Genomic DNA, 12,053 nt, shown 5'->3' on the forward strand with positions numbered 1-12,053 from the left:
CATGTGCTGCATGTGGTTGTATGCACATGTTGGGAGGCAGCTAAGGTTAGGAGGAGTGTGGGCGCTGGTCTCACCTCCAGCATTTACTGTGTCACCCTGGCCAGTTGCTGAACCTTTCTGAGCCTTAATTGATTTATCTGTTTTTTTTTTGTTGTTTGTTCTCTTTTGTTTTGTTTTGAGACAGGGTCTCAGTCTGTCTCCCTGGCTGGAGTGCAGTGGCATAATCACCGCTCACTGCAGCCTCAGCCTCCCAAGAAGCTGGGACCACAAGCATGTGCCACCATGCCTGGCTAATATCTTAATTTTTTGTAGAGATAGGGGTCTCCCTATGTTGCCCAGGCTGGTCTCAAACTCCTGGACTCAAGCGATCCTTCCTCCTCAGCCTCCCAAAGTGCTGGGATTTACAGGCATGTGTCACTGCACCCGGCCTGACTCATCTGTTAAATTGAGGCTAATGCTATTAGCTCCTTCCTGGGGCTCCTGAGAGGAGTAACTGAAGAATAATAGCAATGGTGGACACTGTCAAGAATTTTATGTGCATTATTAACTCACTTAATAGAACGCATCTCAACCCCTGGGCCTCATGACCCCAGGGATGGGGCTTATTACTGTCATCCTCCCAAGTGACTGTGGTTGCCAGAGCAGGAGGCCAGGCTGTCCGGCAGAGCCTGGCTGGGGTGGCTGGGCCCGCTGGTGGCTGCCCACCTGCTCGATGGCGTACTCCTTGCCAGCCACCTCGGCCACCTTGCTGATGCTCTCGATATGGTCCTGCAGGTTCATCTCGAGGCAGCGAGCAAAGGTCAGGTTGGCCTTGGGCCTGACGTTGATGTTGATCTGGTTGGACAGTGTCTCCCAGTGCCGGTTCCGCATGCCAGGGTTGCGCAGCCCCTGGATCAGTGGGATGTATGGTTTGAACTCCTCGATGCGGGCCCGGATGTCCAAGGCCACTTCCTGGCAGGCTGCCGGATAAGACAGAAAGGCATGAGAGGCAGGCGGCAGAGGCAGGGAGGAGGGGATTGGCCAGCTTGGCTCCCTACCTGGCATGTCCTTGAACTGCTTCACGCACTTGTGCATGGTCTTGAAGGCTTCAACCACGTTCTTCTCCAGCTGCTCAGCATCGATGGCGGAGAGGGGGTCATTCATCCAGCTCTCTGACCAGCGCAGCCAGTCAGAGGCTGTGGTCCAAAGGTCCAGGTAGGGTTGGAACTCCTTCACCATCCTGGAGAGCTTGTCATACTGCAGGGACAGGAGGGCAGGGCTGGGGCTGTCTTGGGACGCTCCCCAGTCTCTCTCCATGTTGCCCTTTCTTGGGCCAGGTCCTCTCCCTCTCCCTTGCTCCTGGCTGATGTCCCTGACCCTGCCCCCACACACCTGGGCCTGGCCTCCCTTCTCTTCCCACCTGAGATCTGGGCTCTGAGCTGTTGCACCAGACCTGGGCTGACCCTCAGGCCCCCTGCCTGGTACCAGGGGCCTCCTCAACCTGAGGGCCAGGGTTGGGCTATCTCCACTCTGCAGCCTGCTGGGTCCTGCCCCCAAATGCCAGAGCCCTGCCTCCTGGCAGCTGCATCTACATGAGCTGCTTCCTCAAGCCTGGGGGCATGGGGGCAGGGTGCCTGCAGGAGGCCTACATTGGTGATGGGCAAGCTGAAGATGCGCTCGCGGTTGTTGTAGAGCATGGCCAGCTGCTGGCAGTCCTTCAGCTGCTTCTTGACACGCCGCACCTCGTTGGCGATCTCATGTGCCCGCGAAATCTCCACATGGATGGAAAAGCCAGCTACCACCAGCTGCAGGCCAAGGAGCAATGGGTCAGATGCCCCTGCAGCCACACGTGTGTCCATGCCTTCCTATGCAAACCCAGGGAACTGGAGGTCCCAGGACGTCCACTCCTCCGAGTTCTAAGGAGGTTGTTCTCCTGGAGTGAGCAGGTTCCTCACAGCAAAGCCAGGGGAGACCCAGTGCCCTGACACTGTGCCCACTGCCTAGTAGGCCGCCAAGGACACAACATAAGAGCTGGGGACTTTACTACTCCGAATCTTTCTGGAGCTTGCTGCCTAGGCATCTCTTTGGCCTTTGGGTTCATTCTTTCAGCCATTTATTCATTCATCCATCTGCTCGCCCATCACATGTTGACTCAGCACCTCCTGAATGCAAGAAGTGAGGCCAGGCCCTGGAGAACTGTGCGTGCGTGTGGTGGGGGGTGTATCCAGCACCAAGCCTGCAGCCGTGCCCCACCTGCAGCCCTTCCAGCTTCTCTTGGAAGTTGTTCTGATCCATGATCTGGATTTTGCGGAACTTCTCTTCATCCTCCACATGCTGCTGCTGCACCAGCTCTATCTGCCCAAGGATCTTAGAAGGCCAGTTGCTGGCAATCCATCTGGCCAGGATGGGGGTGGGGATTGGGAGAAATATCGTGGCTGAAGTGGTGGAGTGGCAAGGCCAGGCAGGGGCATCCCACCAGGCACCCAGGCAGCCAGTGAGAAGGGGTTCAGGGGAAATCCAGGCAGCTGTGGAGGCCACTTGGGGCCGGACAGCTGGGAAGTACAGGTGAGCTGGGAGGTGCGACTGCCACCATCAGGGAGGCTGCCCTGCCCCCTGGGAGCTGCAGTCTGCATCCAGTGAGATGCAGACCCAAGGTGCCCAATGTAGTGATGGGGACCAAGGGGAAGCGAGAAGAGTGAGGCCGAGTTCCCCTCTTAAGCCTCAGGGGCCAGAGGGGCCTTTCCTCAGAGGAGGCAAAGCCACAGTCTCTAGCCAGGGCCCTCAGGCCAGCTGCCTTCAGGTCAGACCAACTCCCTTTGCCCAGGTGACATAGGGTGTCTGTGGGATGTGCGGCTTCCACCTGCAGCTGGCCTAGGGATGCTGGCCCTGGGAGAGTTCCCCCTGAGCACCCGGATGCCCTGTCTGCCAGGGTCTCCCTCTCCTGGGCAGGGCTCTGATGGTCCTGACTCCCCCAACATCTGTGAGACAGCACTGGGTGTGGGGTCTCTGGCGGCCTCAGTAACGCTTGGTTGGAAAAGGGCACCTAAGGCTGTTTCCCACAAGGCTTTTGACTTGGGTGGGGACAAATGCCCCTCTCCAGGGACTGCCCACCAGGCTGAGCTTTGCCTCTCTCAGTGCTCCCAAGAACCCCAAAGGGCACCAGCCACAAACAGGAAACCCTAGGTCCACAGTAAAATACGTGTGTCAGGCTGGGCGTGGTGGCTCACGCCTGTAATCCTAGCAGTTTGGGAGGGCGAGGCGAGTGGATCACCTGAGGTCAGGAGTTCGAGACCAGCCTAGCCAACATGGTGAAACCCCATCTCTACTGAAAATATAAAAATTAGCCGGACATGGTGGTGGGCACCTGTAATCCCAGCTACTCAGGAGGCCGAGGCAGGGAGAATCACTTGAACCCTGGAGGCGGAGGTTGCAGTGAGCTGAGATCGTGCCACTGTACTCCAGCCTGGGTGACAGAGCAAAACTCTGTTTCAAAAAACAACAAGCAAAACGTGTGCCAGGCCATTGACAGGACAGAGACAGGGTTGGGGAGCAGCTGAGGCCAAGAGGCCCAAATGAATTCCTTCTGCCCCACTGGCCACCTGGCCCTGGCTGGTCCCAGCCCATGTGTGGAGCCCTGGCCTCTGGAATCTCAGTGGGGCGTTTCTGGGGAGACTGCACAGACTGTGGCAGCTGGGGCATTTGGGAGCCTCTGCAGCTTAGCAGCTCCCCTCACGCTCCACCCCGCACCTGGCATGGGGGCCAAGCTCCCACTCACTTGTCATTGAAGTCATCTGAGCTGAGGTTGTAGAGGAATTCATCCATGACCTGGTAGTCATCCATGACCTTCACAATCCGCTCCTGCACAGACAGGTGGTAATGAGAACTTTACGTGTGCCAGGGAGGGGGTGGGTAATCGGAACCTGGCTCCCCAGAGAGACGGGTACTAGAGAGGGGCTGCTCTCTTTCAGAGTGGGGAGGCCTGGGCCAGGGAAGGAGGCCCAGGGTGCAAGGGCAGCATCAGGCTCAGGGCTCCAAGAGCCATGGCTGCCACACCTCCAGCTTCCAGCCCCCCTACTCCTAGACAGCAGAGCTCTGAAGCCCCGGCTCACAACCCCCTAAGCCCCATCTGTCCTCTGTCCAACTACCTCACCCTCAGCCTCCTGAGTCCAACCTCCCAGCCCCTGCCTGCCCCAGCCCTCAGACTCTTAACACCAGCCCTGTGCCTCCCTGGCCCCAGTGCCCATGTGCCTGCCTCACCTCCAGGCCCACCAGCCTCTCCGGGATGCCCTTCATCCACTCTCGCAGCTCAGCCAGCTCTTCAATGCTGTTAGGCTTCTCGTAGATCTTGCGGCTGATGCTGCGGAACTCCTCGCAGATCTAGCAGTGGGAGGAGGCGCTGGGGAGGGCAGTGTGCTGCTCCCTTGCCTTCCCTCGCCTGCTCCTCCTCCTTGGTCTCCAGCATCTCCTGACAGGTAACTGTCCCCTCCACCCCAACACCCTGCGGCGCTTTCCAAGAGGGGTGCTCCTGGTGGGCTCCCTGGGTTGCTGAGGACTGTCAGTGGGGCAAGGGCATGACCCGGCACACCTCAACCTTCCAGCCTCCTTCAGCCCTACCAACACACGCAGGGCTTCTGAGGCCTGTGCTCGAATCCCCTAGCTCCATGAAACAAGTCCATCAAGGGTGTCCTTCGTGAGGCTTTCCAGGCCTCTACAAGTCTAGGGAAGGAGGTGGAAACCCCCGTTTCCTGGGACCTCCCATATAGGACAGCTCTCTGCAGACAGGCAGGGTGATTTCCAGCTCCTTCCCTTGGCCTGGGCGTCCGCAGACACCCCAGACCCTGCTTGGGGACATCTTGCCGTGTATGTGAGGGTCCGTGTGTGCTGCTGTGGTGTGTGCTGCTGTGGTCACTGAGGCGGGGCAGATGGGCACTTACGCTATCCACCTCCTTGTGCAGGTTCTTGGCAAGGATGTCCAGCATGGAAGTGGCCAGGGCCTTGCGTTTCTTGGACAGGCTCTGCTTGACGTTGTCGGTGTTGATGTAGAAAGGCCCAATGATGATGCTGCTAGGCAGCGAGCTGTCCAGGATCTCCTTCTCCCGCAGGTGGGTGAGCACTACCTCCCGTACCTCCTGGGCCAACAGGCCCTGCGTCTGGTAGGCTCTGAGGACAGCAAGCACACAGGAGGGGGCAGAGGATGGTGAGCAGGGTGGGCAGGGGATACACATGCACAGACACACAGACACCCTCCGACGTGCATGGGCACATGTACGCACTTGAGAAAGGAGGCAATGTCATTGTTGTTCAGCTCTAGGTATTTTCGGTACTCCTTGGCATAGGCCTGCAGTGGGATCATGGCCTTGGACACGGCACTGGCGATGGTGGCCCGTAGCTCCTCCACCAGTGGCTCATGAAGGCCCACCGACTCCAGCAGGGGGTCACCGCTAATGAAGATGTCCTCCATCACCAGCTGTGGAGAGAAGGCATGTGGCAGGGCAGACCTGGATGAGCCAGGGGGTGAATGAGCAGAGGGGAGATGGGGAGTCCTCCCGAGGAACAGGGCAAGTAGGGGCAAGATGTGGCCTGAAGCCTAGTGGGTGGCGGGGTGGCCAAACAGAGAAAGCGGGGATGCAGCAGGAAAAGAGGGTTTGCTGTGCTGTCTCTTTACAAGGCCAGAAGCCCCTGTGAGGCCCACCAAGGGGCAGCATCTTCCTCTGCCTGGGCATGACTCTGCCTGGGCCTGACTCAGCCCAGGACCAAGAAAAGGTGCAGAAAAGACAGCCGGGTCATGAAGGCTCTAACTGACCAGCAAAGGTGACAAGAAGGGCCAGGGCTACAGAGGCTCTTGGGCCTGGAAATGGGCTGTGTGCAGCTGGGTGTGTGTGCAGTGGCAGTGACTGGTGGGGACGGTGGACAGAGGGTCTGTATGTGGAAGCCGGCCTGTGTCCACCTCTGGAGATGAAGAGAGGCCAAGAGCTAGGTGGGATCAAGAGCGTGGGGTCTACATCCGATCTGGCTGTGGCAGCAGAGGACCAGCAAGCCCAGGGTTCAGATCGCAGTTCCGACACTTAGCAGCTATGCAATCTTAGGCTAACTATTACACTTCTCCAAGCCTCACCTACAAAATCTGACATTAGCAGCTACACAATCTTAGGCTATTACACTTCTCCAAGCCCCACCTACAAAATGCGAGTGTTAACAGGTCACAGTGCAGCTTGTGATGAGGATTAAATGGGATATTTGAGATTTACAGGGCTGAGCATGCTGCCTGCCCGACAGGAGGCCTGTGATACAGTTGAACTGTGGCAGCACCCTGAGCTCAGGGAGCCATCAGCAGCCAGGGCAGCAGGTGCCTGGGGCCTGCTCAGGCTGCAACATGTACCTTCTCCAGCTGGGGCACGGCATGGGTGGCCAGGATGCCCTTGTCGAAGAGGTTCAGCAGAGATGCCTCAAACTGCTCCAGTGGCGTGCTATAGTGCACCCCAGAGCTGTCCAGCACCAGGTCCACGATGAACAGGGGATTCTTCCGGGGCCTGCAGGCAATGGTGGGCTGACTGTGGGCAGAGGCCTAGGAGGCCTGTGTGCGGGGGCAGCCCTCTGCCCTTCCTGCCAGCGCTATGACTCTTGAGCCTCTCCATGCACAATACTTGCCTTCTCCTTCCTCCCAGACACCTCCAAGTTACCAGAGAGGAAGACCCGGGCCAACCAAACAGGTTCCTCTGCTCCTCAGGTGACCCGAGGTCCATGAGCACCACAAGAGAGGGAGGCCCCCCACCCCTGTGCTGAGGTTGCCAGGGCCTAGGCATTGTAGCCCCCACTCTCTCCCCGGGAGCCCATCTTCCTTGGCTTCCCATCTCCGCTACGCAGCAAGAACCAAGCCTGGATCCCAGCTGGAACCCTCTGATGGCTTCTGACTGTACTTAGAATAAATACAGCCCCCAGATGAGACCTCAGGAGGCCCCAAGAGATCTGGCCTGGTCCCTGTGAGCTCTCCCACTCCATCCTGAGCAGCCCTCCCTCCCCTCCCTGACTCCAGCCACACTGGCCAGCCTTTCCTTCCTCAACTGCGCCAGGCCCATCCTCCCCTCGGTGCCTCTGCCCATGCTGATCTCTCCACCTGTACCTGCCTCCACCTCACATCGCCTCACAACTTGTTTCTTCTTACATCTCAGGTCTTGGCACAGATGCCACCTCCTCCCTGACCCACCTCCAGTGTCTATCATGGCCCCTGCCAAAACCGGCAATGACTGTGTGTATTTATCTGCTTGCTGCCTGTCTTTCCCATGAGACCAGGGACTGGGCCTCTCTTGTTCCCCTAGAACCATGCCTGGTTCATGGCAAGTGTTCAAAGAATATTTCTCCACTGAGTAACTCAATGATCGAGTGAATGAAGGTCACCAGAAGCAATGCAAGCCAGGGCTGGCAGGACATTGCCCAGCAGCCTGCAGGGAGCTCGGCTCTCCTTACTGCCTGGGACCTGGCATGGATGGGCACCCTGGCCCTGGTCCCTGACCCTGCTCCATCCCCAGCCACTGGGGCCTAGCAAGGAACAGTTCTGGTGTCAACAGGTGCCTCTGCCCCACCGGGCCCCACCTGTAGGGGCTGTTAATTAAGTCGTCACCCCAGACCATGTCATCGGTGCAGTTGAGCACGCTGCAACAGGTGTCACTGATGAACTGTGAGAAGATGGCAAGTGAGTCCTGCACCAGGAAGCGCAGTGTGTCCTGCAGCATGTACTTCACCAGCTCCATCAGCTTGCGCAGCTTGGACATGAGGTACACCTCCCATTTGGTCTCGTAGAGATTGTACCAGCCCTTGCTCATGTCGCGCAGGCTGCTGCGCATGGCCACCTTTAGCGAGCTGATCCAGCTGTCCTTGAGGAACATCTGCACCTAGAGTGGCCACAGGCATCATCATATGGCCACCCTGGGGACCCGCCACCTATAGCCGCACTCAGGGACTCTATGCACCAGGGTGCTTGGGGCGGCTCAGGGCTTATCTGACTGCGGAGGGATGTCCCCTACCCCAACTTACTGCCAAGCCCTGCCAACCAACAGCCTCATGTGACCCTGGGGGCCCAGGGCTGCTGCGCAGGGAAGGAGGGAAGAAAGGAGGGAGGACAGGACAGCAGAAGCAGGACTTTCCCTCCAGCCGTGAGAGAGAGACAGAGCCACAGAGATTGAGATGAGAGAAACAGAGAGACAGAGAACAAGACAAAAACGGGCCGAGAGGGAAAGACAGAGAATGAGGTGGAGAGACAGACAGAGACAGAGTTGAGTGCAGAGGGGATGCACCCCCACCTCCCTCATACCCTAATCCACAGGTCAACATGGGGGTGCCTGAGGTTCCTGCTCCCCTTTCTAAGACAAGGGATCTGCTTCAGAGGCAACCAGAGTTGGGATGGAAAGGGATTGGAAAGAGAGCCTGCCCTGGTTTTCCCTTTCTCTCCAAGATGAGTCATTACCCTTGGTCCCCACCCCAGCCTCCAATAAGGTCTAGGAAGAGGCTGAGGCCAGGTTTTGAGAAAAGCAAGGGCTCACAGCCTCATCGCGTGGCCCACTGACCCTGGCCTTCTGCTGCAGCCCCGACCTGTGCCTGCCAGTTCCAAGGGTCTGCGCTGCGTTTGCCCCCTGTGCCCTTGATGCCCACAAACCTGGGAGATGGTCTGTGACTGGATCTGCTCAAACTCCTCCAGGCGGCTGTACTTGGAGAGGCTCGAGTGGAACAGGGACATGGCGGTCACCTTGTTGCACTCGGCCCTCACCTTGCTGAGGGCCGTGATGACCTCTGGCCGTGTGAGCAGGGACACGAAAGTGAAGTCCTCCTTCTGCTCCCGGAAGTGGTACTTGGGGACACTCACCAGCCCTGCAGGGGTAGGGGCCAAGGGCCAGGATCAGACCCTGCCTGGCCAAACCAGGGGACAGGACAGATCCACAGGGTGCTTGAAGGAGGGCCGTGACTCCTGCCTTCTCCCTGAAGAGTGACTGGCGTTCCCAGAGCCCCACCTTTCCATAGTTTGCCGGAGTGGCGCTGAAGCTCTTCAGTGAGGTGCCTACTCTGAGATGGGTAAAGGAATTCCTTCCAGGACCCCCTAGTCACAGGCTCCTATGAGAAGTAGATGAGAACCAAGAATCCTCTCCTCATCCACTCCTGCCTGTGCTGCACACAAGCTTAAGGTCTGTCCACAGCCTGCCCTGGGGCACCAAGGAAGGAAAGGGTGGGTACCAGAACCTCTTGGAATGCCCACTGTCCATACCCCAGCCTGCATCCGGAGTACATGACATGCAGGAAGCTGAGTCTAGGAAGGTTGGCAGGTGAGCTGAAAGCAAGGAGGGTTCTCGGGCCCCGGAATCCTGCTCTGAGACTCGGTCTCCTCTCTTGCTACTGGAGGAAGGACTATCCTCTAGGTCAGATCAGCAGAGCCCCTTCCATCTACTGCTGAAGCAATGTTTCCTAGTACACATTCACCTTGCAACTTCTGTGCTATTCCCACTAATAAGTTCAAAAACAGCCTTCTTCCCTTCCCCTGGTCCAGAGCCCTCCAGGCAGCAGGGAGAAGTGGGACAAGTGCTGGAGACAGGGGAGGTGCAGGGAGTGTTGGGCTGATGATGCCCACAGTGGCAGGGCAGACGATCCTGGAGGGGAAGGTGGGAGGGGGCTCTGGCCAGGTGGATGGCCATGGGGCCCATCTTGGTCCAGTGACCCTCACCTCGCTCAGGCACCTGCTCCTCCTCCTTCTTGGGGAGGGTCACGTAGGAGAAGGTCTCGGGCTTGGAAGAGACAATGTGGTCAAAGTTGATCTTGTTCATGCTGCGCTCATAGTCCAGGCTCACTTCTCTGGCAAGACTGCTTAGGTGCTCTAGAACCCTGCCCATAGAGATGGGAGATGGGGGAATCAGGGGCTCCACACCCTGTGAACCCCAGCCGGGGCCCAGGCTCTGCTCTGGCATGGACCTGGGGACACGCATTTAGGGCTTCCCCTCTGGATTCATGGGCACACCCCCACCCAGCCCTGAGCCACTAACCTCCAAGTGCACCTCCCCTGCTTCTTTCATGCCCCTTGTCCCCATTTTCTGTCCCCTATTTTCTGCCCCTTGTCCCCATTTTCTGTTGCTAGTCTCTGGGAGCCAAGGCAGGCCCCAGAGCAGTGGGACGGGGTGCAGGAAGTCCTGGGCCTGGAAGCCTCAGAGAGCTGCCACTCACTGCCTGCACCTCCCCTGCAGCACCCCCGCCCGCTGCCCAATGGCTCAGTGGAAGATGCCTGCCACTGAGCTCCTTTGCTTTCACTGAGCAATCACGGCAGCGCCTGGAAGGTGCTGAGAACTCAGGATGTGCCCATGACTGGGCCTGAGGGTGGGTGACGCCTGCACTTCACTTTGAAACTGGGCTCCGAGATCGGAAATCAGCAGACCTGGGGTAAGCGTGCACACCATCTCCCCTGTCCTCACACAGGCAGACCCCTTGGAGGCCATTTCACTCACTCATTTGCTCACTCGCTCGCTCGCTCACTCACTTCTCAGCACACATTGCCTATGCCGCTGTGTTCCAGCACCCGGCTTGCTCAGGCCTCATCTGAGCCAGCCGGCATCTCCGTCCTTTGCGGACAGGCCTTTCTGTTCCTTGAGTTGGTCTCTGCCATTGATCTCTCCCTCCCTCCCACCTCTGCCACATCTGAATAGTCCCTTTAGCCCTGGTAGTGGCACCACAAGGGAATCTCAGTTTCCTGCAGCCCACACTTGCACCAGAGCTGCGGGAAGTTGGAGAACTTCACAGGCAGGGGACTGGTCTCACCTTCAACACACCCTCAACCTGGCCTAGAAATCTACTCACTCCCTCGGAACCTGGAAAAGACTCTTTCTCACCTTCTCTGCCAACTCACAGACACGCCCTCCCTCACTGGGTGAAGTCCCTCGAATTTCATCCGGAACTCAGAAGCCATTGGACAGAAATGACCCCATCTCCGCACCCTGGAATCTCCCTTTCTTCTGCCAGGGTAGAAGGCATGCCCTGCTCTCAGGCAGAGCCCAGCAAGCTCAGCCACCTTAGTCTCTTTGCCTTCCCTCCCACGCCCTCCCAGCAGTCCCCACACACTCCGGTATGTCCCACGTTAGAAGCCGCCCCTTGACTTCCTTCCCTCCCTTGACTTTATCTCTTTGTGTTTCTTTATGAAAAACTGGTGTGCTCACTTCTTCCCATCCTCATCTCTTCCCTCGCTGCCCCTGAGGCCACTCCAGGCTCTGCCCCATCTCACTGGACTCTCAGAAACTTGGCACAGTGGCTCCCTCCTACTCTGCTGCACTGCTGTCCTCACGGAGTTTCTGGGACACCCTTCCCCTGGATCTTCCTCACCTCCCTGACTTCTAAACGTTGGCCTGTGCCGGGGTCCTGAGATCCTCATCTTCCCCAGCTACACCTCCCACCAGGTGAGTTCTTCCAGCCTCGGACTCTGAACACCACCTATTCTATTCAGCCAGAACCCTCACACCTATCTGCAGTTCTCTCCCCTCATTTATCCACCAGCCCACTCAACACTGACACTGGATGCCTCACAACATGTCAGAACCAGCAGGTCGGAAAGCAAGCTCTTCATTTCTCCCCATCCCCTGTCCCTCGCTTGCCCCCATCCCCACTAGCCTCCTTGTCTCTGAACAGCATTGCACACACCCTACTGACCAAAGCCCTAGGGAGGGGTCCCTTGTCTCTTCCCGCTACTGGATGTGCAATACCATGACTGGACCTGAGGGTGGGTGACCCCTGTACCTGATCCTGAAACTGGGCTTTGAGATTGGAAATCCCCAGACCTGGGGTGAGCTTGCTTTTAGTCCATTAGCAGCTCTCATTGGCTCCACCTCTGAGAAAACCTCAAATATATCTCTTTCTCCGCTGCTGCTCAGCTACTATTCTGGTTCAAGCCACCATCATGATCTGTGGCCCTGATTATGGCATTAGTCTCCTCATTGATCTCCCTGCTTCCACTGTTGCCCCCTTACAACTCATTCTCCACTTGAGTTGGAAAAAATATATTTTAAACATGTAAATGATCAAGCCACTCCTCTGCTCACCACCACCCATGGCTT

The 12,053-nt window shown here is 57.8% G+C and overlaps 1 protein-coding gene across 1 annotated transcript in view; it reads right to left on the reverse strand.

The window, feature by feature from the left end:
• Positions 1-12,053, reverse strand: part of DNAH1 (dynein axonemal heavy chain 1) — a 94,724-nt gene that overhangs the window by 46,235 nt on the left and 36,436 nt on the right. Inside the window, exons 15-26 of the mRNA XM_054483745.1 lie at positions 9,686-9,843; positions 8,630-8,841; positions 7,570-7,868; positions 6,359-6,509; positions 5,253-5,446; positions 4,914-5,139; positions 4,237-4,356; positions 3,755-3,837; positions 2,233-2,374; positions 1,629-1,784; positions 1,038-1,236; positions 706-959 (exon numbers count right to left, since the gene is read on the reverse strand). Coding sequence (XP_054339720.1) covers positions 706-959; positions 1,038-1,236; positions 1,629-1,784; positions 2,233-2,374; positions 3,755-3,837; positions 4,237-4,356; positions 4,914-5,139; positions 5,253-5,446; positions 6,359-6,509; positions 7,570-7,868; positions 8,630-8,841; positions 9,686-9,843 — 2,194 coding nt within the window. The remainder of the gene's footprint in view (positions 1-705; positions 960-1,037; positions 1,237-1,628; positions 1,785-2,232; positions 2,375-3,754; positions 3,838-4,236; positions 4,357-4,913; positions 5,140-5,252; positions 5,447-6,358; positions 6,510-7,569; positions 7,869-8,629; positions 8,842-9,685; positions 9,844-12,053) is intronic.

This window comes from Pongo pygmaeus, chromosome 2 (assembly GCF_028885625.2).
Source record: "Pongo pygmaeus isolate AG05252 chromosome 2, NHGRI_mPonPyg2-v2.0_pri, whole genome shotgun sequence".
NCBI classification, from domain to species: domain Eukaryota; kingdom Metazoa; phylum Chordata; class Mammalia; order Primates; family Hominidae; genus Pongo; species Pongo pygmaeus.